This window comes from Coturnix japonica, chromosome 23 (assembly GCF_054131305.1).
Source record: "Coturnix japonica strain WE chromosome 23, WE-NBRP24, whole genome shotgun sequence".
NCBI lineage: Eukaryota > Metazoa > Chordata > Aves > Galliformes > Phasianidae > Coturnix > Coturnix japonica.
Window position 1 is genome coordinate 7,324,173 of NC_140685.1, and position 26,862 is coordinate 7,351,034.

Genomic DNA, 26,862 nt, shown 5'->3' on the forward strand with positions numbered 1-26,862 from the left:
GTCTCAGTAGCGCCCCGAGGTGGGCGCCGTGCGTGGAACGGCGGATGTTAATCGGCTGCGGCGCACAGCGGAGGCGCCACCCTCGGCGAAGACGGGAGAGCTGGTGGTGGGGGGCTGTAACCAGGTGAGCCGTTGGAGCTGCCGATCTGCTCGTTCGCCCGCCGCTCTTTCCGCTCCATCAGCAGCACCATGACCGTCGCACGGCTGGACCAGGGGCAGCGCTACCGCCCGCGGATGGCCTTCCTGAAAAAGGTGAGGGTTGAGCAGCTCCGGGTGACAGGCGGCGTCAGCACCTGGGGCACAAGATCGCACCCTGGTTGATGGTGCCGTGCGATGCGGTGCTCAGCTTAGGTGTCCCCTTGTCCGTATCAGCCGTCCGAGCATCCTGCTGGGATCTGTTACCCCTGGGAATGCGCTGTCCGGCTGTGCCGTGTGGCCACGTGGAGCCCCCGGCACCGGGGCTGAGATCACGGGGAGAAAGCTGTAATTTGAAAGTTATTTATGTTGTTATTGTTATTATTAGCTGAATTATACGGACGGTTTCCTTCCCTCTCCAATCTTTCCCCCCCAAATCCTTAAAGCTCATCCATTTCCTAGGGGAAAACTCATCTCCAACACCGGGCTGCCCCGTTCTGCTCCCGGTACGTTTCCACCCACCCAGCTGCTGTCTGCTTTATGAGCATGTGTCATGACCAGCTCTCGCTTCCTGCCTTTTTCCACATTTTTAGAGCCGAGCGTATTTGTGACCACAAACAGTTGAAAGAGTGGGAAGATCCGTGCCTACGCTTTTGGATGTGATGCGTAATGTTGTAAAGTATTCAGTGTTGGGTTCTTTTTTCCCCTTTTCCCTGTAGCATTCATTCAGAAGCGGAACTGGGTTTTAGTGCAACCAAGAGCTGCAGAGATTTTAAAAAGCAGAGTGTTAAGCTTTTCTTCCACCCACCCACCCACCTCTCCTGCCTGTGGCTTATCTTGCTGAGCGGAATTAGCTGAATTTCCAGTGACAAGCACAACCAGCCAGTTGCTATTCGAGTCAGCTCTCCTGCAACGCCTACGATCTATAGAGACACAAAGAGTCCGGGGGTACAAGTGTGGAAATCAGAGGCTGTTCAGTGCTCAGGTGTGAGTCTGGATGTGCTTTTCACAAGGAAGGAAGCGGGAATGATACGTTTCTTGATACTGTGTTTTTCAAGATACACTTGGCAGGGGAGCCCTGCGGTGGAAATACATGGGGCCATTCTGCACTGAGTAATACTTCTGTGGGGTTTCATGCAGAGGTGTAGAGGAGAGGCTGCATGCTTTGTGAAAACAGCCTCCCACAGCTGTGCTTCTGCTGTTCAGTGGGTGTTAGCGGTCTTTGCAAAGTGCTCTGAGCTCCTCGGGTGGGAAGGTCTTTTAAAATACAGCACTGTTTATGGAGCATGTACAGTTCACCCTGCAAGAAGCAGGGGGTCTGAATAGCTACAGTGCTTTGGGAGTACAAGACCTGTTGGCACTGTAAAAGGGCAGTCATGGATGGTCTGTGAGCAGGCCTTGGCTCTTGTCTCTGCTTTCCTTCCTCCTCTGCTTTTTCAGCCCTTGGGGAAGCCATGGACAGAACCTCAGCTGTTACACAGCATGTACATGGTGATGGTCACATCCCCTGAAATACTGAGTCCTTCAGTGTTGTCCCATGGGGGAGCTGAAGATGCTCGGCACGCATCCAGTGAGCACTTTGCAGGCTTAGAGCCTCAAGGAGCTAAAATCGTAGGGAGAAGCTTTGTTAATTGCTTAAGCCTGTGCTTAGGCTTTGCCGTGGGCTGACATGTCTGTTGTAGCCGTGGGTCTGTGCCAGCAGCGTGGTTTCCTGCAATGCCATGATGCTGCTGGTCCTGCTGTGTCCACGCAGCTGTAACTTGTCTTCATGTGCTGGTTCTCCAGCAGGCAGCTTCTGATTGATCCAGGGAGGAGAAGGGCTTTCTTCAGGAAGTTAGATTGACTGTTATGTTTTTTCCTAAACTGCGTTGGTAGAAAGACTTTCTTGCCTGTGTTCTATCACGGTGGGCTCTGTGTTTTCCTCTGCTGTGCTACATGAGCTGCATCATGACTCATACCTCGTGGGCTGGGCTGATGGATGCTGCCTGCCTTTTTCACTGCCTCTTCCTTATTCAGCTCCTTGATGTCCAGAGACAGACCAGATCCACAGCATTGTTGGGGCTTCCCAGCCCAGCTCCATCTTGGCTTGAATTTTCCCATCTGAGTCTATTCATCAGTTGCTTCTTGTCTGTCTGTTTTTATAGATGTCTTAGTGCTGGAATTGTGTTATGGTTGAAGTTGGCTTCTCTGTAGGCTCCTGCTCTCCATGTAAATGGGGTACAGAACATTGCCAGAGCTGAGCCGTCAGCCTCTTGGCTTCTTTAATGCTGTGTGTACTGTCCAATGGATGAGGCAGCCTGAGTGCACAGGCAGGGGCTGTGCTGGCAAAGGGCAGGTGATTCCCTTCCTCGTTCCCTGTGCTGTTCTCCTTGGTACAAGAAGTTCATCACCAAGGCATCTCATAGGGCTAGGGCCCTTCCCATCCAAAAGTGGAAATACCAGTGCTGTTTGTGTGGAAATGCTGGGAGCATTCCTGGTGAGAAGCAGCATGTGCTGCTAGGGCAGGGTTGGCTTTTGGTTTGGTTTTGTTTCCTTGTGGGTTTAATTTGGAATGGGGATGGTGATCCAGTGAGAAAAGACAGTGTATGGCACAAGAGCCAGCTGCAGTCCGTTTTCCCCATCTGTGGATTTACTTCTCTTTGATGCTGGATTGCTTTGCTGTGGTGGGGTGGGAAAATCCTCCTCCTCTCAGCCTTGGTTAAGGAAAAGCAGGGACTTTTAGCTGGTTAACAAATGACTCATGCAGGACTGCTAACTGCAGACCTAAAAAGCTAGTTGAGTTAATCTTTAGAGCCCAGAGTAGCAGTGAAATACTGTGTTGCTACCTGCGACAGTGGGGAGGGATGATCTTTACAAGGCAGTGAGTGGGACTATAACTGCGCAAGCATTCCCGATGGAGAAGGCAGCAGATGTTTAACTATAGCACCAGGAGTGGGCACCATGCACGAAGCTGGAGCCTGTTGGGAAAATGTGTCTGACATAGTGAATGGAAATGCCTGTGCCTGGTATGAGGTACATCCCCAGAATACAGTGATCCTTCTTCTTATGGTCCGTGAGTGTAAGTGATTTGCTTGTCACTTAACTGTCCCTCTGACTTGCAGTTAGGAGACAGTTTTCCTGTTGTAATTGTGGCTTTGGGGGCAAAGTCACCTCTGTGCAGAGATTCCTGTTGATCTGATGAGAGACCTTAGTGGGGTTCATGGTTTTTGGTGGCTCTATGCTTGAGGTGAGCTCACCCCATAGCCTGGATCCGTTAGCAGTTTTCCTGCTGATATTTACCTCTCTGCACATCTCCACCCGTCATCAAAGGCAGGAAGTGGCTTCTAGCTGTACAAAACTGAAGCCAGATAATGTTTCTCTGGCTGAAAGTGTGACAAAATGTGTGAAAGCCCTTAGCAAAGCAAGCAAATGTTCTTGCTATATTTTAAGCAACCCTTCTGGCCTCCCACTGGCTGGCTGGTGCTGAGAGCAACTCCTGCCTCCAGCAACCTGCCATAAAGCAGAGTGTTCCCTTTGGAGGGGAGGAACAGGCAGGCAGAGTATTGATCAGCAGAGTGCCTGGTTTGCAGCCAGAGCAGCAGGCACCCTCCCAGCAGCAGCTCCCTGGCTTCTCTTGCTTGTTTCTTTTTAATATATGTTATTTTTCCATCGATAAGAAGGAACCTGGCACAGAATGAATGTGACGACAGTCAGGAGCTCTTTGCTCATTAGTGAAAGAGAACATGCTGTGCTGGGAAGTGTGGGGGGGGTTCCAGGCAAGTTCCACACTCTTGGCTGCTAAAGACTTGCCTGGAACCCACTGAGGAGGGGAGGGCAGCCCTGAGGTGCTCCAGCCATGCAGACTGGGACAGAGGATGCTGTGCTGTACTGCTTTGCTTGCAGGCAACAAGTGCAGCAGTCCAGTGGTGATGGGCACTGCTGTATCTGCATCCCAGTGTCCTTTGGGGTGAGGAAATACTGGGTCTGGCAGAGATGGTGCTGGATATGGACATTCTGTGCGTCCTTCAGCCCTGTCTCTGGTGTTGCAGCCCAGGAAACCTAGGGTTCAGTTAAAATATAACACAAAAAAAAATCACATTCCATTGTTTTCAGTCTGGTTTTGCTGTCTTAAAGTATTTATGTAAGTATTTATATACAAGTATTAGTGTGAATTTTTACCAGATTTCTTTGTTTTAGTATTAATTTGACACTGGCTTAAAGAGCAGCTGAAAATACACTTTTACTGTTAAGTCTAGATTGCATCCTGTCACTATGGGCTTAAATCCTCATTGAACTTGGCAAGACTCGGTGCCAAAGTCACTGTGGTGCCTGTGAAAACAATGCCATTCATTGTGCATAAGTGTCATCAAGTCACACTTGTTAAATCCACAAATCCTAGTTAAAAGGCTGCAGCTTCTTCTGAAATGGATGTGCAGAGAGACCAAATTGGTCTTGTTGGACCAATTCTGATTTAATATCTCTGGAAGCAGAAACAAACATCAGAGCATCTCTCACAGTGCCAGAGCTCTCGCAGCCCTCAGCTGAGCATCACATGGAACAAGGAGGTGAACATGTGCTAGGCCCACCCATCCCGAGCGCAAGTGCTTGTGCTTTTAGGACACTGTTATCAGGAAGTCAAGTGTCAGAGAAGGAGAACACCTTTCCCATGTGTAAATGCTGGTCCCTGTTGTAATTGATTCTTTGTCTGCTTCAGAGGCATGGTTCTAACGTGGCTGTGCTTCCTCAAAGGATGGGCTCTTCTCATCTCCCTGGTGTCTGCACTTCTTGCTCAGCCCTGGAGCAAAGCAGTGTGCTTTTCCTGCTGCTCTGCTGAAGTCCTGTCTGGTTATTATCTGCAGACCAGAAACAGAACCTTTGCTGTTTGGTTGCCAGCCAAAATACTGCCTTTTTTTTTTTCCCCCTTGGTGAATGATACAGTGTCTGTGAGTCTGTGCACAGCTGGGGGTTTGTGCAATAAAAGCAACTTTCCACGCTTTGCAGATTGAAGCACTTATCATGGAGATGCAGAATCCAGACACGGGCATCAAGACACAGACTCAGAGGGTGATGATCACAAACATCCCACATGCTGTGGCAGGTAAGAACTCCAAGGGAAGAGTTGTAGCCAAGTTCAGCAAAGCAAAGTTCTGTGAGGACCCCCTGTCCATCTCCACGTTGTTGCTGCGTGGATGCCTGGAGAGGCTGTGGATGCCCCATCTCTCGAGGTGTTTCAGGCCAGGTTGGATGGAGCCCACTCTGCCTCTGTAATCATAACCACATATCATGCATCAGAAATGAACAGCCAACTATTAGTCATCCTATTAATGTTTTCTGACAATAATTGTTTTTATTCAACCTGCGGGAAAAGAATAAAATATTCAGCCCACTTCTCTACCTCTAAATGAAAGCTTTGCCTCCTTCAAGCAGGCTGGAGGAGAAGCAGACTCATAGCTGGGCTGTGATGTGTCAAGTCTAGCATTACAGGCAGCTCTTCTTTATGACTTCTTTGTGACTGCTCGCTCCTTGCACAGGGCAGCAGAATGCACTATCAGTGGCTCTGCTTGCCTGTTCTCCAAGCCTCCACAGCAGCACTTGTGAGGGATCCTCCACTATAAATATTCACACAAACTTGTACCAGTATTTTCTCCTGCTTTATTTTTTTACTGCATCTCTTTGAAATTCAGAACCAAAACTCCTGCTGAGACCCGTGAGCTTGCTCTGGGCAACTCGAGAAAAAGTTTAGCCCAAACAAATTAATTCATCCTGGCTGTATTTGTGAAGCCCTGCAGGCTCTGCATATTGCTTGTCCCCTTCTTCCTTCAATACAGAAGCAGAGGCATGCAGATTAAACCATTTGCCCATGGCTCCAGTCAGAGTCAGTGTAAGGAGATGTCTAAAGCTTGTTCTGAGGAGCACTCTCAGTGCAGGAAGTGAATTAGGTAAATTCTTTATCAGTAAAATGGCTTACATGAGAAAAGGCAAAGAAACCTCCATGTTAAATGTGTACCTGTGGGAGATAATGCAGAGAGATCTGTCTAAAAATGATTGATTAGATAATCCTTTAATTTCATCTATTTCAGGAAGCAGGCAGTAGGATAAGAGCTCTGAGCCCTTATTAGAAAGTTAAGTCATCGCTTCAATGTCAAGAAAGGTTAGCATCACAATCTACGATGCTAGGGGACTTTGGAGAGAAGAGACCAATAGCAGAAGAAAGCTAGAGTGATAGCATGGCCAGACAGTTGCTGGTTGTTCATTTTGTGTGTGCTCTTAAATGTGTCATGCAAGAGACATTTGCAAGGAGGAATCTGCAGTTGCTGAGCTCCCAGGCTGTGTTAGGGGTGAGGACTGGAAAGCTGTCATTTTGGCCCACAAATTGTACACTTCTGGTTTCAAGTGCCCAATATTTTCTTTGCTTTGCAGGTAATGATATATTTCAGTGGATTCTCCAGCGTTTGCAGATCACTAATGAAGGTGGGTAGAAATGTAAGGGTTATGATGCCTTTTCAGATTAGAGTTATAAAACTTTAAGATCTCCATAGACAGATCTTCCTAGATGAATTCTTCTCTCCTCAGTAGCAGCTCACTTCTAATTTCCAGTGCAGTGTTCCCATGCAATCAAAACTTCTACCTTCCCTATTTTCAGAGGCATTGCACTTGGGGGACCTGTTTGTCAAATATGGCTACATCTACCCTCTTCAGGAGCCAAAGAATCTCACCCTCAGGACAGATGGCATCCTGTACAGGTTTCAAGTGAGTTGCACTTTGCCTAATACCAATTTTTCTAAGGTTCGCAGTTGCAGAGTTTCTGCTGTGATGGGAAATTAGGGTTCTCTCATTAGTACTTTGAATGAGAAAGTACTAATCATGCTCCAGCATCTCAGTCTAAAGGTTCATGTGGCAGGGAAAGGCTGGACACACTGACTGTAGAGCAGAAGTGGATTTGAAATTGCCAGTCTGATGACTTAAATCCTCACACTGTAGCTGGCCTGCACTACTTTGCATGCCAACATGCAGCTAAGGAGCTGAGGTTCTGGGTATGGAAGAGAAAAGCTGTTCTCTCCTTCCAGAGTGGGCAATGCTACGTGCTACTTGGCATGAGTTCATGGCTGTTCTGCACTAACAAAAGGCTTGTTTTCCTGCAGACCCCGTATTTCTGGCCTGCACAAAGCTGGCCTGCTGATGACACTGACTATGGTAAGTGATAGCTTTGTATTTAGGAGAGGTAATTCTGATCCAAGTGTTTGTGTACACAGTCCTGCATTGTGCTTGCTCTTCGTCTTTTCATGCTGTGTTTCCACATGGTATGACCAGCCCTTGTGTTCACTTGCATATTATCTTGTGAATGACTGTGAGTAATGCTGAACTGAGGGAATGCTCTGGATGCATGCACCTTGTGTGCCTTCAATGTAAAGGTTTATCCTTCTATTATGTTCCAACCAGAGACGTAGGACTGGAAAGCATCTAAAATACTCTGCTGTGCTGGGAAGACTTTAAACATGAGGTTAGGTTTCCCTGGGTAGTTAAGTATATCCCTGGATCTGAGCCCTGAACTATCTTCTGTAGGTTTGGACCAAGCCCTGCATTCAGAGATGATTCTTTCTTTGCATAATGCACACAGACTGCCAATATCTCTTGACACCTCTTCCCTTCAATCTTTTGCTGCCGTTGTAATGCCTTTTACTGTAGGGCTGGTCATGAAACTTGGGCTGATCAGCTTAATTACTCCTTTAGGCTGTGCAGTTTACAGATGGGTTTGTTTATACCAGGGTCGTCCTCTGTGGTTTTTATCTACGTTATGCTGTAGATCCAAAAAAGAGCACATTCTACACTGGAATGTTTCTAATAGAAGTTGAAACAGAACATTGGCCTGCATTTGGAAAACGTGGAGGACAAACTCGAACAACCTCAGTATCTTAAAGATTTGGCTCAGCAAACTTTGGCCCATGAAATCCTGGCTGAGTTCCCAAAGGAGGAGCAGCTACTCACAGCACCACGCGTGCATGGCTGCTTCCACCCATGCAATGCCTTGTGTGACACTGATGGCAAAGCAAAGCTCAAAGTTTGTTTCTCTTCTGTGAGCCTGGAGCTCATGCTCAGAAGGATACTATAACGAAGATTCCTGTATTTGCAGTGTAGGCATTATATTAATTATTCTTGGAGTTGTTTGCCTAAGTAGAGCTGACTGCTTATTTGTTTCTCCCTCCACAGCAATTTACCTAGCAAAGAAGAACATTAAGAGGAAAGGGATTTTAGAAGAATATGAAAAGGTGAGGAGCTTCTGTACTTGTTCCATGGCAAACCCCTCATTTGCTAGAGCTTTAGCCCTCTGTTGCTATGAATGAAGTGTAGCATAAAGTCACCTCATTGCAATGAGGTGTTACTCCAGTGGTATCAAAAGCCAAAACTGTGGAAGTGAAAAATTGGCTGGTGCAGAAAAATACTCTGAAGTCAATGACAATTTTAGCAGGAATAATTGCTCTCCTTGCTGTGGTATTTTTTAAACTGTTGCAATTCATATAATTACATTCAGAACAATCCAGATTTCTTGGCTCAGTCAGCAGCCTGGCCGAGCTGAGCTATGGAGAATCAAGAAAACCCTAACATGGGAGTGCCTTGTCCAGAATATTCACACTAACTGCCTTTTTATTTTTATTCCAGGAACATTACAACATGCTCAATAAAAAAATAAACTACAAGTGGGATTTTGTTATTATGCAGGCCAAAGAGCAGTATAAGTGAGTTGATTTGTGTTCTGTTATTCGCATCAGAGGGGAGGGCATGAGAAAGCAGAGCTTCACTGTCCTGCTATGCAGTTAAATTACAGTTTAGAGCATAAGCTGCAGTTTTAAAATAACTTGCAAGTACCCCTCAAAATTGTGAAACAAACCTGCCTTTCATATCAGATTGCAGGTTTTTCCACTTAATGTGGAAACTTTGTTCGATTTGCACTTCACAAGTGAAGGATTGCAACTGTTTTCAAAGGAGTGGAGGTCTGCTTGCAACGTCTCACTCTCTCCTTCTGCATCTGTGTTTCTTTCCCTGCCTGGGCTTTGACCACCAATGATGTGAAATTGGTGGTTTGTCAGAGTGAGAGCGCGGGTGGGTGACTCAAGGGCATGCCTCTTTCCGAGTAGCTTTTGCATATGGTTAGTGCACTACAGGAGGCTTAGGTGGTTTGGCACCTGATGAGATTTTCCTGCAGAAGCTGAAACCTCATGCTGTAGCATGCAAGCCCTCATGAGCTATTGCTTCTTCTAGCTCAAGCATCAGAGATGTCCATGTGTAGTTATGGGTCAGCCTTCTGGATGTAGGAGCTGTTATTGGTCTGGTTTGATTATTGTTTGCACAAGTCTCACAGTAGAACTTCAGTCCTGAATCAAGAAGTGTTCCCAGCAGAGACTTCTGGAGAAAACTGAGGTGCTTTCTTAGGTACCCAGCCAAAATGGCTTGTTGCAGGGAGCTGAATCCCTTAAATTCCCATGAATTGGGATGGGTTTACTCCTTTGGAGATAAGAACTTTTCTGTTTCTCTGGATTCCTTCTGCCTTTTTTCACCTTCAACCTCAACAAGCACCAGCTCTACTGTTCAACAGCCATTTCTGTCTTCACTGGGATGGTAGCCAACTTGTCAGAATACAGCTCATCAGATAACTGTCTCATTAAGCACAAGACTGTTGTTCTTGCAAATTGAGGTCAGACTCAGGTATAGAGATACCAAATGCAGTTTTACAGGTGGATACTAAGGCAGTATCTGAAGTAGCAGATTAAATGCTTTTGGGGCTGTTTGGGGATGCTGCAGCTGGTGGTGCAGGCAGCCAGCACCCACCCCGCTAAGCCACAGCAGGGTGGCCACATGCAGATGGCCTGATGGGAATGCTCCTGTGCCCAGGACATGTCTGGAAGAAAAATTACTTGGTTCAAACCCAAACCATGCTAGTTCCTCTTCTATTTAATTGTGGAGATGATTGAAATGTAGCGCTTGGGAACACTGGTGCTGTTTCCATGTTGTTTCTGTGAGAAACGCTGAACTGAGGGATGGGTTGGAATGTGTATGGGCAGTACCTCTGCATAGGGACCCTTATGTACTGCCTGGTGATGTCTGAGATGGGTAAACATCAGGCAAGACTGACTTCAAGTAGTGGGTTGTTAGCACGAGACTCTCTGAAAGGGCTGTCTGTCTACTCAAAAGAGGATGTGTCTGCTCCCAGCTGAGCTCAGGAAGAAGATGATTTCTCAAAAGCTAAAAGCAGGGAGGAGTAGCAGTCACGTGTGACCATGTGAACTGTGTGACCTACAGCCCAGAATTATCTGGGATAAAATGTGGTCTGGAGCCTGCATCAGAGTATTGGGCAGGCAGACTGGAACCCAGTGGGTGGGGAGGCTGGTGATGTGTCCCCTTTGTCATACTACTGGTTTTTGAAGAGAGGAAATAATGTTTTCTTCTGGTAGAGTAAAATCCTGTTCTTGGCTTTGCAGGGCAGGAAAGGAGCGGAAGAAGGCAGACAGGTATGCTCTGGATTGCCAGGAGAGAGCCTACTGGCTTGTGAACCGAACTCCTGTAAGTTGAAGATGACAGCATGTGGCTTGTATGTCTCAGCAGGGCCCTCCTTAGAGCCCTTGATAAGTCCTTGCCCTGTTGGGGATCAGCTGCAGGCATGAGCCTGGGTGTGCATCCCATTACTTCACCATAGGGAACACTTGAGAAAGCTGAAAAGGGGCTTCAGGGTTGAGGAATCAACTGACTTAGTGATGGTTCTGGAAAAGAGGCTTGAAGGGACGTTGTATGTACAGACAGAGAGAACATCCCGCAGCTCTCCCAGTCACAACTAGATTGGGGTTCAAAACAAAGCCCTGCATCCACAGTACCTTCATTGTGATGAGTTTTCAAAGCTACAAGGGAGGGATGTTCAGCTGCAGCACCTGTGTGGAGGTGGGAGCATTCCCTGGGAGAGTGTCATGCACATCAATGCCAGGCCAAGACTTTGGGAATCTCCTCATCCATTAGTGTGTCCAACAGACTTTAAAACAAGTGAGCAGTAAAGCTTTTGATGTTTCCTGTTCATAACAGCCCGGCATGCTGGATGTCCTAGAATATGGAATAGACCGTGTAACGGATCCCAATGAAGATAAGGTAAACCAGGTGAGGAAGCACTTTTTCACATCTATTGAATCTGTTTGGGAGGAATCAGGCAGGGTTGCTGGCATTGTGGTTCTTTTGGAGAATGCAGGCAAAGCAAGTCAGCTCAGCCATGGCAGCCAAGCAGGCCAGAAGCTGAGGCTGTCTCATCGCCCGCAGGGTGTGGAGCCCTCAAAATAGGCTTTGGCAGCTTCTTTTGGCTTTGTTAAAAAAGTACTTTGTCAACTTTCTTGCCACATCAGTCATTGTGAGTGTGTAGCTACGGGAGATGCTTTCTCTGCAGGTGAAGCTGGATGAAGGAATCTTCTAACTACAAATGCTTGTAGCTTCCTTGTTAGTAGTGCTGAATGAGCTGCTTGAGCAGTAGGAAGAGTCCGAGGATAGATCCAGTTTTAAAATAATTAATAACAGAATATATCCATAAAGGTCATATGTGGTGAAAAGTGAAGTTGATGCGAAGGACAGAGGCGCAAAATGTTCTCTAAGAATGAATATTGTGGTGCTGCACCATAAACAGAATTAATGAACTGAGACTGTGGAGGCTTTAACTGGGAGGGACTGGTTTAGAGTTCACAGTAAGATGAAAGCAGTGGATGAGGAGCCTGTCTTCTCTTCCATCAGTCCTTTAAAGGGAGCCTGTGTTTGTACACTTAATGGTGTTCATTTGAAAGAGAAGTCAAAGTGTGTCTCAGCAATTAAATGCAAATGTTACTGCAATCGCACTCACTGTATTCCCACAACTTCTCATTTTTGTAACAGCCTTTAAACATCCCAACAGCCAGAAGCGGGATAATTGCTTTGGCCAACTGTGTTCTGTTACCATAGATACTGAAAATGAGCAAAATGTAGGTTTGGGGTTGATTTCTTTTTTTTTTCATGCCATAACTAGCAGCTGCTGAGAGCAGGAGAGGAGCAAAGAGAGAGAAAGGGAAAAGAGGAGAAAGCCAACATCTCGCCCACAGTTTTACGGCTGACACGGAAGGAGATTTTCAGTTTGCAAACAGTCAGAAAGCCTGTAGCTATTTGCCAGTTGTTTGGTAACACAGAGGTGAGCTGAGGGATCCCGGTTCAGCTCACACCCTGGGCACAGGAGGAAGGGGCAATTCCCCATCTCGTAAGGAAATGAGGGTTATTGGGGCCTTCTGTGTCTTCTGTGAGCCCAGCCCCTCTGGCTCTGACAGGTGAAAGAATGGAAGCAGAAAGTGCACAAATCCAGCACCCATTTATTTGATTTGTCGCTCTGCTCCCGCTCAGTCTAGTTTAGCAATACTGACCAATTAGTTTACTTTTCTCTTGACAGCTGAGTAATTCAGCTGATAATTCATTTCTGGCATCAGAATGACTTCTTTGAAGCTGATGTTGGTACACAAATCTTTTTTTCACTTGCCTCAGACCCTTTGGTGGGTGGCTCCCTCTCTAATTGATAGATAAACAGGTGCTCAGCCAAACGTTGCACAGTTTTGAAGGGGACTTTTATCACTGACCCGTGTGCACGCTGTTACAGTGAGTTGGGAGCTGTAGTTGGTGGGGTGTAAGGCAGCAGTAGCTGTCCATTGATCAGCTAATTAAGTGCTGCTTTAGCCTTTTGTTACCCAGGTCTCAAGCTCATGATCAAGCATCGCTGCTTAGTGAGTTACCAAGCAACTGCAGAGCCCACTGTCTCCTCTGTAGTTACTGCTCCTGCATTCTTCTGTAAGCAGAAAGCCTTTCTAAATAGTGGATAGGCTGGCCAGAATCACCATGCTGGATTTGGGGACTTCTGAATGAAATACTCTTAAGTAGCATGCAGCAAATCAGCTACATGAAGCAGTCTGTTGCAGTCTTCTTTAAAACAAATTGTTGCAGGACTTAATTTTTTTAAGCCTCTGTCAGTTTGGCTGCCTGATAAACACACAACTTCCTCTGCAACCCTCGCTCTTTTTGAAACAACAGGATCAGAAGCAAATAAACAAGATAGAGGAAACCCAGCTATTGAAGGAAACCAGACATCTGGACAGTTAAAAATCTGATTTGCAGCTGTGGGGGTGGAAACATCAACACAGCGGAGATGCATGTTTAGATGGTCTTATGTTAGACGCAGACAGAATTGGCCTCTGGAGTGCACTGTCATGATGTTTATCTGTATGGTGGATGGAGGGCACTACCAGCATTCAGGAGAGGCAAACTGCAAGGCAGTTTTGCAGTGACCAGATTTGAAATGAACTCTGGATAACCATGGTCTGTGTTTGTTCTTTGCTCCAAGCTCTGTCCGGGCATATGCACAAAAGCTGTTGTCCAGCTGTTCCTGGCCTTTGTAGACACTGGATAGTGGCCAGACAGGCAAAAACGCAGTTACCATAGCCTCCACAGTGTGGTCAGAAAGACCCATACTGGGAGCAGAGGAGGTCTATCCAGTTGAAAAAAAGCTGGAGAAATCCCAGCTCTTGTAGGAGCTTTTGGCTTCAGCCACATGGATCAGCTCCGGGCTCGGAGCCTGGGCTGTCTCCCAGCTCTGCCTCAATGGCTGCTTTGCAGCAAGGGGTGACAAGGCCATACAGGGGTTAGGATTCTGCTGTGCCTCTCAGGGAGGAGCTTGTGTGGCACTCAACCTGAGACAGACTGAGGTTTATCACTAATTGCCATTTTGATTTGAAGCCTGAAGGGCTGGGGAGCTTATCCACAGTAATTGTGATAAGTCACTCATTAAGAGCATTGCAAAATTAATCTCATTAAAAGAAATGACTCTTTTGTTACAAATGTTATTTCCAGTCAAATGATGGAGGGTGGGTGGGTGCTTTGGGGCACTTTGGCAGCTGGAAGTCAGGATGGGGAAACTGGTGGAGATCACTGGCAGTGTTCAAAAGGACACAGAATATTCAGGGTTTCTTATAACAGCAGTGAAGCTAAAAACACCGGTGATAGGAAAAAGGATGGGATATTTGGGAAGAAGGGAAATGAAATAGTGTGCAGCTCTGGGATGAAACAGCTGAGATCCTTCCCAGTTACAGAGCTGGAAAGGGCTGAGCACAGCCAGCACCTGTAGCCCTTAGTGGGGTGGGCTGATGGATGCTGTACTCAGTGCTGGGCTCATTTGATTCCTCTCCAGTTCAGTGTTGGCCTTATTGTGCCATAGCCCCTTTCTGTGCAATTCCTTCCCCACCTTGGGGTACCCCATCAATTCCCCTGAGCTTCCCAGGACCCGTGCAGAGGTCTGATCTACCTGCTCAGGCTGTGACAGGTGGGTTCTCTGGGGTAGGATGTGCTTTCAAAATAATTTGTTTGCAGATGTGGCGTAGGCTTTGATTTTTATTTGCATACACGTGACTTCTCTGCGCTAATGACAGTTTAATTGCTCTATTTTTGCTCTGTGTAACATTCAACTTACCGAGTTCTTTTTCTCTTTCCCAGCAGCTGTTTGTCTTGTGTGTGTGTGGTGTGCTGCCTGCCTCGCTAAGATCCCTCTAGAAGACTAATACAACTTTACCATGTGAGCTGCCTTCAAGCTGTTATGCCAGCATCCACCTTCTCTTCACCCCACTGCACTGCACCTGGTCAAGGAACCCACCTGACAAAACAGAAGAAGATATGAGAGGCCTTTCAAAATCATCTAAGAATTTTAAACTGTTGATTTTTCCCTAAGTAAAAGCCCTGGCCACTCTTCAGTTTCATCAAATGGAACGGTTCAGCTGGCACATTGTAAATCTAATGGGGCCTGATTTGTATCTCAGGTTCCCCAAGGAGATAGTGAGCTCCTATTGTGCAGGAATTAGGAGGCCTGAAACAGAAACAAAGTTCTGTGATGAGGGCATTTCTAGGTCAGTAAATGAAGCTGGTTTCTCTGTGCAAGCAGGTGCCTGTTTTTTGCCTATATTTCTACAGTGTGTATGGAACAGCATTAACATTGAAAAAAAGAGGAAGCAGTGATGCCTGCATGAAAGTTTGCCTGGCATCAGGGGTATGGCCAAGAGCCAGGAAGGGTGAAAACTGATATTCAAGGTTTATCTTTCTGTTATTCATAAGATGTCCCAGGAACCATCACATCAGCGAGGGAAGCTGCACAACCCCGTGGCCAATGATCCTATTGTCCAGCAGCTTTGTACTCCTGCTGGCATGTCAACCCTTAACCCCTCACGTGCAGTTCCTCGTGTGCAGCCAGCAGGGCATCTCTGCTGGTGCAACTAGTGTTTGCTGTCCTGCTTGTCCCAGCTGAGATTATGCAGTTATTCAGAGTTGGTCACGGTATTTCCAGTAACAAAAACTTCCTCCCATTGCAATGCCAACACAGTGAGGATTCCTGTTAGTACCACACCGGCCAGGCTAGGTTTGTGTTAGGATCAGAGGGGATGGCTCTGTGGTAGTGGCTGATCTGCTGCATATCTTGTTCCTGCTACTGAGATGGTGAGTGTGCCCACTCAAAAACAACCAGGTTACAACAAAATATGCATGTTTTTCTTCCAGTTATAGAACAGTTTCTACCTCCTGAGCAGGGCTGCTGATCATGGTTCAAATGCAAAATCAGATCTGTATCAGTGTCTCCATTACAGTCCCCTTCAAACAGGGGCAGCGCTTTGCAGGCTCTTAGGTGAGAATAGAAGCAGGCTGCCTGTGTTGTTTGGCAGCAGATGTTCTGTTCGTCGTGGCTGACAGACACTGTGCTTCCACAAGGCACTCTGCAGGCCACTGTCTGCTGCAGGGTTAATTAGATAGGATAATTCTGGTCTGCAGATTATCTGCGTGGCTCTTGTTAGCTAGAACAGGAAACGCAGAACTGAAAAGCCTGCAGAAGCCTTTAAAGGCTTGCTGGGAGCTTCTCTGATTTAGGCTGTCTTTTCCTTTCCTTCTTCAAGCTTACTTCACACAAAGTAACTGTGCTTCAAAGAAAGATGTGTGCATAAACACCCTGCAGTTAATTTCTTGCCTTCAATTGCTTGCTCATTTGTGGATGACATGTAACATAGTCTGAGTTACTCAAATCACAACGTAAGCACCCTTTGCACAGCAGATACAGCTTCTGAGGCTTTTAATTGTGGTGTTTATATTTTGCAATGTGTTGGTTCCTGTCTCCTTTACCTAATATTGAATGATCTAATCTGTGTCTCGTAAACGAATCTATTTTAGCTCCATTAGAATACCTCTTTAATTGAAGGCATACAGGCAGGCTGTGATGGAAGAAGCAGTGCTAACAGTAAATACAGCTAATGGAACGATTTACGGTGTGTGGATGCTCTTAGCTTTGATGATACCCTGATTAGCTGAGCTGCTATGTTTGATTTTACTTGTAATGAGAATTAATTGGAGAGCACTGCACGACAGCAGCAGTGCAATGATGTTTTCGTGTCTCAAAGAGGATGAGTGAAAGCACCCACCCCAATTCCTTTATTTGTGTTCCTTTATTTTACAGAAAAAAACAATGGATGTTTATAGGAGAGAGGTAACTGGTCATTCCTTGATTACTGCTTGTTCCAACATGTATGTATTGCTTTTATCACTGTTACTCGAGGGATCAGAGCCCCCTTTGCCAGGGATAATCTGTTCTAAGGACGCTTTGGTTTGGCTGGCAGTGTCTGTGCAGCACAGAGCTTTTGGTCACTGTGTTCTCAGCACATTTCCTCCCACTGCAGTGGGCAGGCAGCAGCTCTCATAGTGACATAAAGAAACACTGAAGGCTCAGCAAGAGCAGATAGCAGGGCTAAAATCCAACAGATCCAAATTAGTGGTGGGGAAATCACAGGAGATGCATCCAATGGCGCCAGCGTAGAGACAGCCAAGGATCAATGATAATTACATGCTAAATCATCAGAGCATTTCTAGGTGCTGAGAATGGTAGCTAGTTTATTTATAGCATGGAGAATGTTTTTTCATTACTTTCACGTTGAAAAATGCTCTTCTGGTATTTTCATTGAGCTCAGTGAAAATAGCCATTTTTCCCTGACAGTTTAGGGATGTTGTGATTCCTTGGACATCCAATAAATAGCTGGGAAGAAGAGCTCCTTGTTGTAGGTACTGTATGTACTGCCTCTCTCCTGCCTAGGAGAGGGCTTGTCTGCATATCTCATTTCTCCTAACCTTGGGCATGTCTGATCCCTTTCAGATTATGTACTATCAACAGGCCATCATGAAATCCAGAGTGAAATCTTCTGTCTCCCTTGGAGGGTAAGTCCCGATTTCCTTCTGTCCACACATTAATTAGTCTTTGGTGCTCATCTCTGAGTGAGATGATGAAGCTGTCTGTTCTTGCAGCTGGTGACTCAGTCTGGGGAGTGGCTGCAGTGGCCGCACAGCCTGTTGTTTGTATGTTGGTGGCTGGGCTGTGTGCTCCTGTGCCATGTTACATACGTGTCAATGCCACCCAGCAGATCCTCTCAAATCCAAGATAAACACGGAGCTTGGGTCTGTTCCCTCATAGAAAGACAGACATGGATGAATGAATTAGGAGGGAAGGCATAGGAAGTCATACCATCTTCACAGCTTGCAAGGCACAAGCAGTTTTGATCCTTTGTCTGTCATTTACACCCAGCTCACGTAAAACTCTCTTTGCCTCAGTTATCTGAAGTGTATGATGGAACTGGGGGTACCTGTCTGTCATCCAGGAATTTGGGATGCTTAAAGTTACACATTAGTACTAGTCTTATAAAGAATTATGCCCAATACATGGAGCGCAAAACACTTGGGAAAGTTGGATCTCCATCTTCAGCTGTGGGATTGGCTCCAAATCAAATTATTGTTGACGAGGATAAGACCAGTAACTAGATAGCGTGCGTGCATCAGAGCACTACATTGATTTAGGAGGAGCTGCAAAGCATTAATCATTAAAAGAACAGAATGATGTTACCTGAGTTGACAGGTTTAGATTTGCAGCTTAATTAGAATGCATGGACTGGAGAGAATTATGCAGGTGCTGAATGCCTTGGCATTTCCAGTGAAAAGATAGGATCAAGCACTTCTGTGCCAAACCTGTGCTATACTTTGTGCAGAAGTATTATATAATCACCGGATCTATGCCAGGGTGCCTGTTAGCAACAGGCCCTTGGACAGTGCACTCCCTGCTTTGAGCACATAAAAGCAGTTTGGCCTGGAGGGAATTTTAAACAGAGAAACCAGATGATTTTGTTCAAGAATGAAAAAGGGAGGAGAGAATTAAAATTCCAGGACATTAGTGAAATTGGTTGTAATTACAAGTCTCACCAACTTAGAAGGTAGAAGTGTTTGTCTGGTTCCTGCTAGGATAGGGAGATTTTTATGCTGTGCTGAGCCCTCGCCCTCATGTAGGGGAATGGGCTTTATAGTATGTGAGTGGAGAGGGAAGTCAGGATGTTCCTTGAGCACTGCCTTATCTCTTCCAGAGCTTGTTGGGATCTCTTACATCTTGTGGGGAGGCTGCAGAGGATCCAATCTGAGCAAATGCAGTGTTTGCTTTCCTTTTCTCTGCAGTGTGTGGCACAAAACAGCATGGGGGCGGGCATTTCTCTATCTGACCTATTGGCTGCAGAAGGAGACAGCAGTCTTTTGGGGGCTTAGTCCCAATTCCTTGAAGTGAGAGGGCAAAAGGAGGTGATGAAGGAGCCTTGGATATCCCAGAACTTGACCTGATAAAATCAGTGCTTTGAAAGATGCTTGGGACATTTCTGTTTGGGAAGCGCAGAAGATTAACTGCGCTACTGAATCGGTTTTTGTATTTAGGCAGGGGCCACATTGCAGATCTCCATGGTAAGGCAGCAGCTCTGAGCATACCTTTAGTCTGTGCAGCCATTCATTTGATTGTAATGGGTCTGGCTGCGATTCTGTTGTAAGTTATGATTTTAATTTTGTTCAATTTACTTGCAGGCTTGTGAAGTACTCTGAGCAGTTTCTCTCCAATGATCCTATCTTGTCTGGATGCCTCCCTAGCAACCCCTGGATAACAGATGACCCTGATTTCTGGGATCTCAATGCAAAGCTGTATGTAGTGTTTTGGTTTTTTTTTTGCCAGCTTGTGGTTTACAGTGACCTTTATGCTGGTTGAAATCAGAAAGGGGAACCACTGATCTCATCGTGATATTCAGGCCGTGATCATGAGCAGGGCAACAATTCCCCTTCTGACATGGCTAAAATAAGTGTCTGTGGGGAATACTTCCTTAACACCATGGAAATTCCTAAAATGTTGGGAGCATGCACTTAGAAGCTGCTCAGTGGGCCTAATACTCCCTTGGATGACTTCAGTTTTACTAGCACAAAGGTAGAATATGACTAGTTATGCTCAGGTATAGCACTTGATTTAGTATTAACCTTGCTAATGTAGCCCCTACCAATGGTTTAGCAATTCAGAGTTCAACTACTTGGCTTTTTAGGGAGTTTGGACTGGGGACATGTACTGATGGTCTGTCCTTTCTCTGAGGTATCCCTTGGTTCCTATTCAGATAGTATTTGCTAATTGTGTATTAGCAACTTTGGGGCTGAAGCATGCAGCTTCTCATTTGAGACCAGCAATCCTGTTATAGTGATAATATCCCATTAAGACAGCCCCAGAGGATACCTTCACAGAGTGAAAGCTTTGGGCAACGATGATATCCTCCTCCAGGATGGGACTGAGTCAAACCTTCAGCAAAGCTGGGCCAGCATTGTGAAAGCAGAATAAGTGCAAGATAAACCCTCATCCCATTGTGTACCAAGTTGTTTAATTACTGCTTCCTTAGCGGGGCTGACTTAAGGAGCTCATTACGGCATTCTGGAAAACAGAAAGCACTAAGTCTCCTGACATTCCAACATTTTGGTTTTAATTAATCAGTCATTTAGATAGACCTCATGAAACTGGCAGTACTGTTTGTATTCAACCTCTGCAGAGTGGAAATCCCCACCAGAATGCGCGTGGAGCGATGGGCTTTTAATTTCAGCGAGCTGATACGAGACCCAAAAGGTCGGCAGAACTTCCAGCTCTTCCTGAAGAAGGAATTCAGCGGTGCGTCCCTTGACTCTCTTTGTCATTGCCTGGGGCGCACAGCAGGATGCTGCTGCTCAGCTGAGCCGGGGCACCAGGAGAAATCCGTGCCTTTGCAATAGATGACGTGAGTTGTAACAGAGATAAAAGTCACGAAGTAGAGCGACTGTGCAGCCAGTGAATGCAATACCACCTAGTGGCATAGGACACGCAGTACAGCTGCACAGGGCACTCGTGTGAGCTGGAGCTGGTTGAATTTGCATGCTCTTACAGTGGGAAGCTGTTTCATTCCTTAAGACTCCAGGAGATTTTTAGGGTGGCTGTAAGAACTAGAGAGGCTCTGACCTGGGGCTCTGTTGTATTGAATCAAACAACTTTAGGAGTTAATAAATGGGATTTCTTGGTCTCATTCTGTACTCACTCCTTGTTGTGTGCAGGAGAGAACCTGAGTTTCTGGGAAGCCTGTGAGGATCTCAAATATGGAGACCAGTCCAAAGTCAAAGAAAAAGCAGAAGAAATTTACAAGTGAGTGATGATTTTACATTCTTACACTCTCTACATGAGTCTCGTATTCTCCCTCCACCCGTTGTCATTACCCAAGCAGTTTATTCCTGAAGCTTTGCCATATCCCCATGTAGGAATGGAGCTTATGAAGATAAAAGCTTAAATATTGTTACATGGCTGCTTTTCCCCTCTGCTCTCCAGTATAATGTTTAAGAGAAATCTTAGCTTGTAGTTTAAATAGCAGAAGAGCAAATGTCATAGCGTTGCCACAGAATGAGTAGAGAGACCCTTTCTGCTTCCAGAGGGCTAAAATTTGGTTTATATTGTGTGTTACATTGCAAGAGGAAGTGACTGAATGTCACAGCTCACTTTGCTGGAGAGAAGATTAATTGCTCGAGATCATTTACAGCAAATTGTAGTGGGAAGTTGGAGGGACTTTTCCTTTCATCCACAGACAGAGGAATCTCCGGGAATTCACTTGTTAATGACGCTGTTGATCCACCTCTCCTTGTAGGCTCTTCCTTGCTCCAGGAGCTAGGCGCTGGATTAACATCGATGGCACAACAATGGGCATCACGGTCAAAGGCCTCAAGCACCCTCATCGCTATGTTTTAGACGCTGCTCAAACCCACATTTACATGCTGATGAAAAAGGTTTGTTATTTGTTTCCAAGCCTCGGGGGGATTCCAGGTCTCGGGGCCTTTCCATGTCTTTGTTACCAGCTGTCACTTTCGAGTGGCCTCTGTTTGAAAATCCCTCAGATTTGCTGACTTAAGCAAGCACTGGGCCACGTCTTTGTATTTTGCTGCTGCTTTTTTTCCTAAGGTTGGCTGTGGTTAGGTGTCTGCTAGAAGTCCTGCTTCCTAAATATCCCCTCGGTCAAATTGTGCTCAGCAAGGAGGAGTGCTGCTGGCCAAATCAGCAGCTAATGCAAATGGACAATGAAAGCAAAAGTTGATTTTAAGCCAGTTGCTGAAAGATTTGGCTTCTGAAACACGAGTTCTTCACCCTGCAGTGACTGTGGGACCCCTGGGTTGTACCTGGGAAGTGTTACTAGGAGATGAAAATTCTTGGGAATTTTACAAGATGAAAAGCTGTTGGTTTAAGTATCTACGTTAGCCTGAAAAATTGAAGTCACTTGGGGCTGCTGGGTGAGGCTGTCCAGTTCCCAGCCTCCTTGGCTCCCGAGCTGATATATTTGGTGGTGAATTTAATAAGCCCATAACTACCAACTTCCCTTTTTTCTCCTATAGGACTCCTATGGCCGCTATTTAAAGTCTCCAGTATACAAGGAAATGCTGGCCAAGGCTGTTGTGCCCCAAGAAACTGTCAAAAAAAGGCAAGTGAAACTAAACACAGTTGTGGGTTTTTGCTTTTCTTGTTGTAAGGGTTGAAAAAGCCTGGGTTACAGCAAAATTACTATCATTTAGATATTTGCTTAATTAAATATATTTTTTTTTCACTAAGAAGATGCCTTTCTTTGAGATTCATTATGCTGCCTATTTGTGAGCCCTTTGGAAATGCCTCATGTGCAATCAGAATCTGCTTGACGATAACTCATCTGCTTTGCCTGTTGGGTCTTTTCAGAAATGCTGTGATTGTTGCATTAATCGTGGCGTTTTTCTTGGAAGGAGGGAGGGTATGAGAACTCTCAGCCATGAGACACTGGCTGCCAGAGGTGATGCAGAGCTGCTGCAGGATCCTCCATGGATTCTGCTTTGCTCTGCCTGGACAAAACTGTTTGCACCCTACACAGTGAAGGTGAAAGGCGTCTTATCTGTGGGTAATACAAGGTAGACAGCCTGAGAAGGGGAAGGCTTAAAATGGCTCCTTCCAAACCGAGGTGAGAGTTGCACAGCAAATGTAGGCAACTTGAACTGCAGTAGCTTCTCCAAACAAGATGTGCACTGTCAGAGCCAGACTGGGTGATGTGCTCTTTTCTCTGTTCCTCTTCCACTCGTCAGCCTAGCAAACAAAAAGAGGAATAATGGACTTTCACACTTTTGTTTCTTTTTCTTCCTGCACAGTTCCAATTTCCCATTCGGACGCCGTCATCTCCGCTCCAGTCCCAGCCCCATCATCCTCAGGCAGCAGGAGGAAGAAGCCAAAGCTAAAGAAGCTGCCGCCACTGTGGACATCACACAGGTCATGAGCAAGCTGGATCGGAGGAGCCAGCTCAAGCAGGAACCTCCCAAGTAGGCTCTGAGCCCTGCAGGGCACAGCGCAGGGAAAAGACAAGCTGAGGCCAGTGTTGAGCTTCGTCTCCCCTTCCTGAAGGTGTCAGTGCTGCTTTAGGTTTCCCAGGCCAGCTCTGCCAGCAGCCTGCTTCCTGCATGTTGCCATGGCTTCTGCAGCAGCGGATGTCTCTTCCCAGGCACATCAGGCATGGGATTGCTACTGGAGCCAGGCTGTTGGTTGTGCTGGATTCACAGCATAGGGCCAGAATCCCTCTGTGCACACCATGACGGGGGATGCCTTCGGCTGCCTCTCCCTGTCTGCTGCTCCTCCAGCAGCTGGGATGGCACAAGGTAGAGTGAAGCTGTGCTGTCCCAGTCCTTTGGGTTCATACTGACCTTCCTTGGAGCAGCAGTTGAGGACTGTCCAGGGAGTAGAGCAAGGCACCCCAGCTCAGAATGTGTCCATGCTGGTGTCCATCCTCTCAGCAGGATTGTTCACCCTCCTGTGGTGTTCATCCACTGGGAGGAGTGGTCACATAAATTCTCCATCTGCTCTAAGGCACTTCACATATCCTGCACCTCCCAATCAGTGCAACGGAGCTGCAGGCAGAAGAATGGGACAGACTTCTTGTGAGAACAATACAAGGAGCATTTCTGAAGGTTTGGGTGTCCCTTTGAATTTTAATGACAATCCCAAGTTCCCTTGGCACACTGGAGATCAGTGGAAAGCTCTGCTCTCTCCCCATTACCCTACACACAAGGAGCTAGGTGTGCAGGCTTAGAGCTGTCTCTCACAGGAGCTCGCAGGAGTGCTTGAGAGATGCTGCCATATCTCTGTGTTTCTTTTATCAAGTCATTTCTGCCTCTTGTCTTGTCTTTTTCCTGCTATTCTATTTTCTGTACAATAAAAAATAAAGAAATAACAGGAGGTAGTTCCAGTTGTCACTGGTATGTAGCCCAGAGGCAAAGAAGAGCCAGGGCAGAGGTGTTAAGAGTTGATTTCAAGTTTAAGTAGTGGGATTTTTTGTTGTTGTTCTCTTTTTTTCTCCATTTCTTCTATCTCTTTTGCTCCTTAGAATAGGAAATCTAAACAACTATGTTAGCGCTAAAGAGCTTGGGGAGATTCCCAGCCTGTCTGGACCAGGCTGATGATTATCAGAACTGGGAAGATTCCTGCAAAGCTCAGTGAAGGCAGTGGGGTGGGGGTGGGGGAGGCAGAAAATCTTGTTTGTTAGAAGCTGGGGGAAGCAGAGGAACTGGATGGGAAGAACTGAAGTACAGGAAACCACTTAACTCCTCTGTATTGTTCATTTATTTTTACTACTGGAATGAAACTGCAGAAAAACGAAGGTAGAGAAACCTGGTGTGAGTGGGATCTGCATATAGACCAGCCTGTCACAGCCAGGCCTTAGGCCCAAGCAGCTTTGAATAGAATTCTTGCTTCCCATGAGCATATTATCAGGTGCAGATTCAGGGCTATGTGATCTGATCTGGTGTCCCTGCAGAACCAGTCTCCTTCGTTTTGCAGCTGAGCTATGGGAGATTTTCAATGACCTCTGTTAACCTAATGGTGATATAACCTTTTTAGAGGAATCGAAATCAAGTTGCATGAGTCTTTTGCTCTGATGTCAAGGCCTGCTTGCTAAATCTCTGTTCATGTTCCCAAAGGAATCAATGGTAAATTTTGCAGTACCATAAGGGGGAGCAGACTCAGGTATGAATGCTTAAACCACAAGGCTTGTTTACACGAGGTACTGAGAACCATCAGCTTACCTTGACAGGAGAGCACTGAAGAGCCTGGCAGGGTTGGTTTAAAGCTGTTTGGATGTGATGAGCTCTATGTTCTTCAGAGCTCGTGTAACATGGAGCACTGAACGTGTTGGGATTGCCAGTAGTAGTAACATATGGAAGATCAAGTCAGGATATAAATAATAAATAGCAAATCTGTGTGTTCCAGTCAGTCCCTCTGATTCTACTTCTGTTTTGTTTGCAGCTGTGCTTTTTATGTTACCTCTATCCATTCCTTCCTCTGATTTGATTTTAACATCTCAGCTTTACCTCTCTGTCCTACTGGCAAGGGTTAATGCTGCCAGTTGGGTTAATGCTGCTCTGGAGTCCCCATGCTGGTGTAACTCCAGGCAGAAGCTGGCTCTGTTCTGCTTATAGGCTGAGTAAGCTGGTATGACACAGCTTGGTCCCTTGCTGCTCAGTCCCTAAAGAGGAAGGTTGCTTGGTACAAAGTGTAACCGTGGTACAAACTGAACTTCACTTTATGTCAGCCAAAAAACTGTTTGTTTCCATTGCAAGTCAGAGCAGGAGGTTGTTTGTTTCTTGGACATTGCTTTCATGCATTCATCTGTCTAATAAAAATAAATGTAGAAAATGGAAAAAAAACCCCAAACCAAAAACCTGTTCATCCTTCTCTGTCGTGTCTCAGTGTGTTTATCCTTCTCTGCCATCTCTTTGCCATGCATGCATTGTCTGTATGTACTTCTGCTCTCAGTACTTCAGTTTGAAGCCTTGAGCTGCATTTCATCCTGATGCAGCGAGGCCTTGGGAGCTGGGTGGATGAATGTCTCCTCCTACTCATCCAAAGGGCTTCATTAACTGAGCCTGAGCTACTGCAGCCCGAGCTGGAGACATGGGGCTTCAGTCTGAGACGTAACACCACCTTGTGTTATCATTCATTGGGGCTTGGACTTATCGTGCCCTATGGGCCCCGATACACCCATGTGTTTGTAATTCAAGAATTCGAAGCATTTCTGGACTTCTTCCTTCCTATCTTTGATATATTCAGATACCTTCATTACAAACTCCTTGATAAACGAACCTGGTTTCTTGCCTTAAAGCAGATGGAGAATTTATGTCCGTATATGCTGGGAAATGGTCTTATCTGAATTACTTTCTTGGCCATGAGGTGTCAGCACGCTGTACACAACACAGCTGGAGCAGAGCTTGCAGAGTGGGACTAAGACTTGTAGCACCAAGTTCATTAAAAGCCAGCTAATAGCTGAGACAAAACAAAAACAATGCTAAACCCTTCTTGAGAAGCCACAGAGTGGCATCATTTCTTAATCAAAACCAGAAAGGATCCCAAAGAGCAAATGGTGCAGGAGAGCAGCAAAGGCTTCTCTATGAACTCCACTTTTCCCCACCCCCGTGACAGGAGGTGAAGCTGCTGATCGTTGCTTTGTATGGGGCTGACTTTGCAGAGCTGAGGTTGGTGGAATCTCCCCCATGCCCCCATTGCCACTCAGTGCTCACACGGTGACATCTGAGGCTCACAGCCCTGTTGGAGGTCGAGCGTGTTGGAGTCAGAGCTCTTTCAGTTCAGATCCCCTCGCTGTGCAGTAGCCCATTTAAAGCCTCCTGGAGTCACCTGGAAGAATTAGCTCACTGCAGCAACTTCCACATCCAGAGTATTCCGATAATGTGAGGGATGTGTAAGGTTAATGACTGGAAAAAGTGATCCCTCCCTGTGGGCAGTTTCTCATAAAACTCCCTGCTGTTTGGCTGAGAGAAGAAAGGAGGCTGCGGCGGTGGTGAGGATCCCAGTGTCCTGCTCACTGCTGGGAGAGCTCTGTGCCTGAGCTGCTATGCTGCCACTGGGCTCCAGGTATGGTTTGAATGCATGGGGAAGGGCAAAGGATGCTGCTTAATTAATGAATGTGCTGCTCCCAGGTGCAGGTCCTGCACCATGTACCTGTTCAGGCTCCTCTATCCCCCTCTGCTCAGCCTGCCCCACGGGCACTGGGCTTTGTTGTGATCATATGTTTATACTTTCCTTGTCCTCCGTTGGCTACAAGGCTGGCTTCTGGGGTTCCCCACATCCCGGGCTGCCTCCCAGCAACCTCAAGGGGACACTGTTGGGACGGGATGGGAGCAGCAGGCAGTGCTGGCAGCTCTGCCACCTCCAGGGCTGCTTCTCAATGGGCACATAGTGCTGGTGAGACCTGAAGGCTGGAGTGTGGGATGTTGCATCCCTGTGGTGCTGAGCCCCTGTTAAAATACATGAATAAAAAACTCTTCTCCAGGTGA

General features: G+C 46.4%; 1 protein-coding gene across 4 annotated transcripts; it reads left to right on the forward strand.

The window, feature by feature from the left end:
- Nucleotides 1-26,862, forward strand: RGS9 (regulator of G protein signaling 9). Of its 4 annotated transcripts, none has more exons than XM_015880054.3 (17): nt 1-252; nt 5,116-5,212; nt 6,535-6,585; nt 6,758-6,864; nt 7,257-7,308; nt 8,323-8,381; nt 8,773-8,849; nt 10,590-10,671; nt 11,182-11,253; nt 16,631-16,660; nt 17,321-17,382; nt 19,054-19,167; nt 20,049-20,164; nt 20,581-20,668; nt 21,162-21,300; nt 21,901-21,986; nt 22,675-26,862. In XM_015880054.3, exons 1-17 carry the CDS (start codon nt 190-192, stop codon nt 22,844-22,846), a joined length of 1,467 nt encoding a protein of 488 aa, XP_015735540.2. In that variant the 5' UTR covers nt 1-189; the 3' UTR covers nt 22,847-26,862. The 4 variants fall into 4 exon arrangements, with proteins under 4 accessions (XP_015735540.2, XP_015735541.2, XP_085379112.1 ...); XM_015880055.3 differs by having other exon boundaries at nt 11,182-11,244; XM_085522985.1 differs by lacking the exon at nt 8,773-8,849 and having other exon boundaries at nt 33-252.

What these genes read in the sequence shown, in the direction of transcription:
- RGS9 (XM_015880054.3), top strand. Translation starts at nt 190, where the DNA reads ATGACCGTCGCACGGCTGGACCAGGGGCAGCGCTACCGCCCGCGGATG. An exon ending in CAGGCCAAAGAGCAGTATAA is followed by an intron (nt 8,850 to 10,589) that starts GTGAGTTGATTT and finishes TTGGCTTTGCAG; the next exon opens with GGCAGGAAAGGAGCGGAAGA. An exon ending in GGCTTGTGAACCGAACTCCT is followed by an intron (nt 10,672 to 11,181) that starts GTAAGTTGAAGA and finishes TGTTCATAACAG; the next exon opens with CCCGGCATGCTGGATGTCCT.